Raw genomic sequence first — 2290 nt, forward strand, 5'->3', positions numbered from 1 at the left:
CACTGTATGTTGTCTGTTTAGCTTAGTCTGACACATACCTTGAAATCTGGCAATTTCTTATTTTAAAATGAGCTGCTGGCTGAGACAAATGAAGCAGATCTGAACTAAAAAATGCTACAGTGTGCAATTTTTTATCATTCTGAACCAAATGAACCAAAGCAGAGTTGTAAAAGTGACTTGAAGGAGCTTTTAGACTAAATATAAAGCAAACATCATCTGTCGAATCCTTTGGATGCTACTGGAATACAAATAGGGACCTAAAAATCACTCGAGCCCTCCAGCAGACGAACCTTTGCTTCATATTCAATTAGAGATCACCTCTAGAGTATTGGAGGGTGGATTTTTCCTGTATAATTTACATAGTTCTCATTTATGCAGCCAGTGGTGTGAAAATCAAAGCCTCTCATACGAACCTGATACAGATCCTATTCACAAGAAGTATTGCAGAGAGGAAGGGAAAAGAAGAGAAATAGCAAGAAAGGCATTGTGAGGCTGTTAGTTTGCAGAAGATCAATATCCAACATGTCTGAATGAGGGAGCATTCAGACATGGAGAGAACCAAGAAGGCAGAAAGCCAATATAACTTAAAATATACAATCAAACCAAAGATTTGATCAGGTAGCAACTCCTAAAATTCCTCTATATTACACAATATAGGAAAGCATTTACTGTAATACTGAGGAGGAGAACCACATGCAAGGACAACACATGCTTTTATGTGTACTGTTACTCAATTCCACTCTATTTGTACATTCAGAAAATCCTTTTCTTATAGAACATAGTCTAGAGAAGCTCTTCTACATTCTGAGTAACTCATTGTGTGTGACTAGTGAATAAGACATTCGACTCATATGATCAGTGTGCAGCAAATTATAAAACATGCTGGATCTTGAGTTAAAACAGCCAGAAGAGAAGCTCAGAAAGTTCAGAAAGACTGATGTTATTCCAGGACTCAGTGCCACAAAGACTCAGTACAAACACTTGAACTTACATGAAGCTGACAATGAGGAGGATGGTAGATATACTGTTCTGTCCTCCGCGCGAACGCTCCCCAAGCTTTATATACTGAGCACCTAAAAAAGAAGAAAGTGATCAGGATTCCCCATTTTCTTTCCAGTCTATATTTTTCTGACTCTTCGAAGTGACTGATGAGATTCAAGCCGCTGACACTAACAAGTGTGTCTAAATATGTAATGTGACCTTTTCTATGTTTGAATGTTTTTTCTATGATGACTTATCTTATTTTGGTGAGCCAAAGACAAATTTCCACCCCAGTGGACAATTAAGATGTATTCTATTCTAATGTTTCTAGTTCTTAAAAAAATACTTCACTATTGCTTCAAGTTATTTTCAGGTCCAAAACGAATAGAACAGTTTCCCCTTAATTCCTCTTGTAATCTAACTCTACACAGAGCCACTAGAGGGTAGTATTGTACAAAAGATGGATTCACCTTCAACGTTGGTGGCAAGGACTGAAATTGGAACACTGAAGAACATTTCAATAACTGCACCCTGGCTAACTTACTGGCTTCTCTCCTGTCTCTGTCCTCTCCGACTCCTCTGTCCCCTCGGTCTCCGGTGCCCATGCCTCCTCCTTCCCTCTCCCTCTCCTTCTCGCTCTGCCGTCTAGAGCAGGTGCGTTTGCGCCGGCGCAGGGCTGGCGGGGTCTTGGCAGCGTCGGCGCCCACTGCTTCGCCTGTGGTTACCACGGAAACCTCAGACTGCAGTAGCGTCTCCAGCTTGCTCACTTCGCTCTCTGCATGGGCGTAAGTAAGTAGATGGAGGAATTAAAATGCGCATAACACAGGAAAGTGAAGTGGAGAGAAAAATGTAACTGTCACAACATGTCCTAAACATAGACAGTAGCCAAACAGAATATACGTTGAGGAAAGAAGAACCAACCAAATTGTGTCCTTAGCACCTCGGTATCAAGTACAAATGCTGGCATAATGCTTGGTCATATACTTGGTATTTTATTCTTTGACCAGACATTGCCATATTTTAGATAATTATATGTAAATGTATGTGTGGGTATTATGTGGGAAAAATTCTTTTATGTCTCCTACATAAATGAAAAGTCCATGTGCACTGGAGTCCACATCCCACTTGAGTAATACTGCATATTGGACCACAATTGGCTTCTAACACATCTTAAACTCAGATTTAAGTTCAAACTACGCATACATAATTCTGCAAAGTGAACCTCAAACATCAGAGTTGTCCGATTGTTGAGTGGAAGTGAAATGTAAATGGTTTTTGGGTGCAGCCCGTATATATATATATATATATA

The 2290-nt window shown here is 39.9% G+C and overlaps 1 protein-coding gene across 1 annotated transcript in view; it reads right to left on the bottom strand.

Moving 5' to 3' along the window:
- Positions 1–2290, bottom strand: part of LOC118335936 (protein Aster-A-like) — a gene marked incomplete at its 5' end in the record, with an annotated part of 14414 nt that overhangs the window by 3703 nt on the left and 8421 nt on the right. The window contains 2 exon segments of the mRNA XM_035672447.1: positions 992–1073; positions 1526–1756. Coding sequence (XP_035528340.1) covers positions 992–1073; positions 1526–1756 — 313 coding nt within the window.

This window comes from Morone saxatilis, unplaced genomic scaffold (genome assembly GCF_004916995.1).
Source record: "Morone saxatilis isolate NCDOM2014 unplaced genomic scaffold, NCSU_SB_2.0 Contig24, whole genome shotgun sequence".
NCBI lineage: Eukaryota > Metazoa > Chordata > Actinopteri > Moronidae > Morone > Morone saxatilis.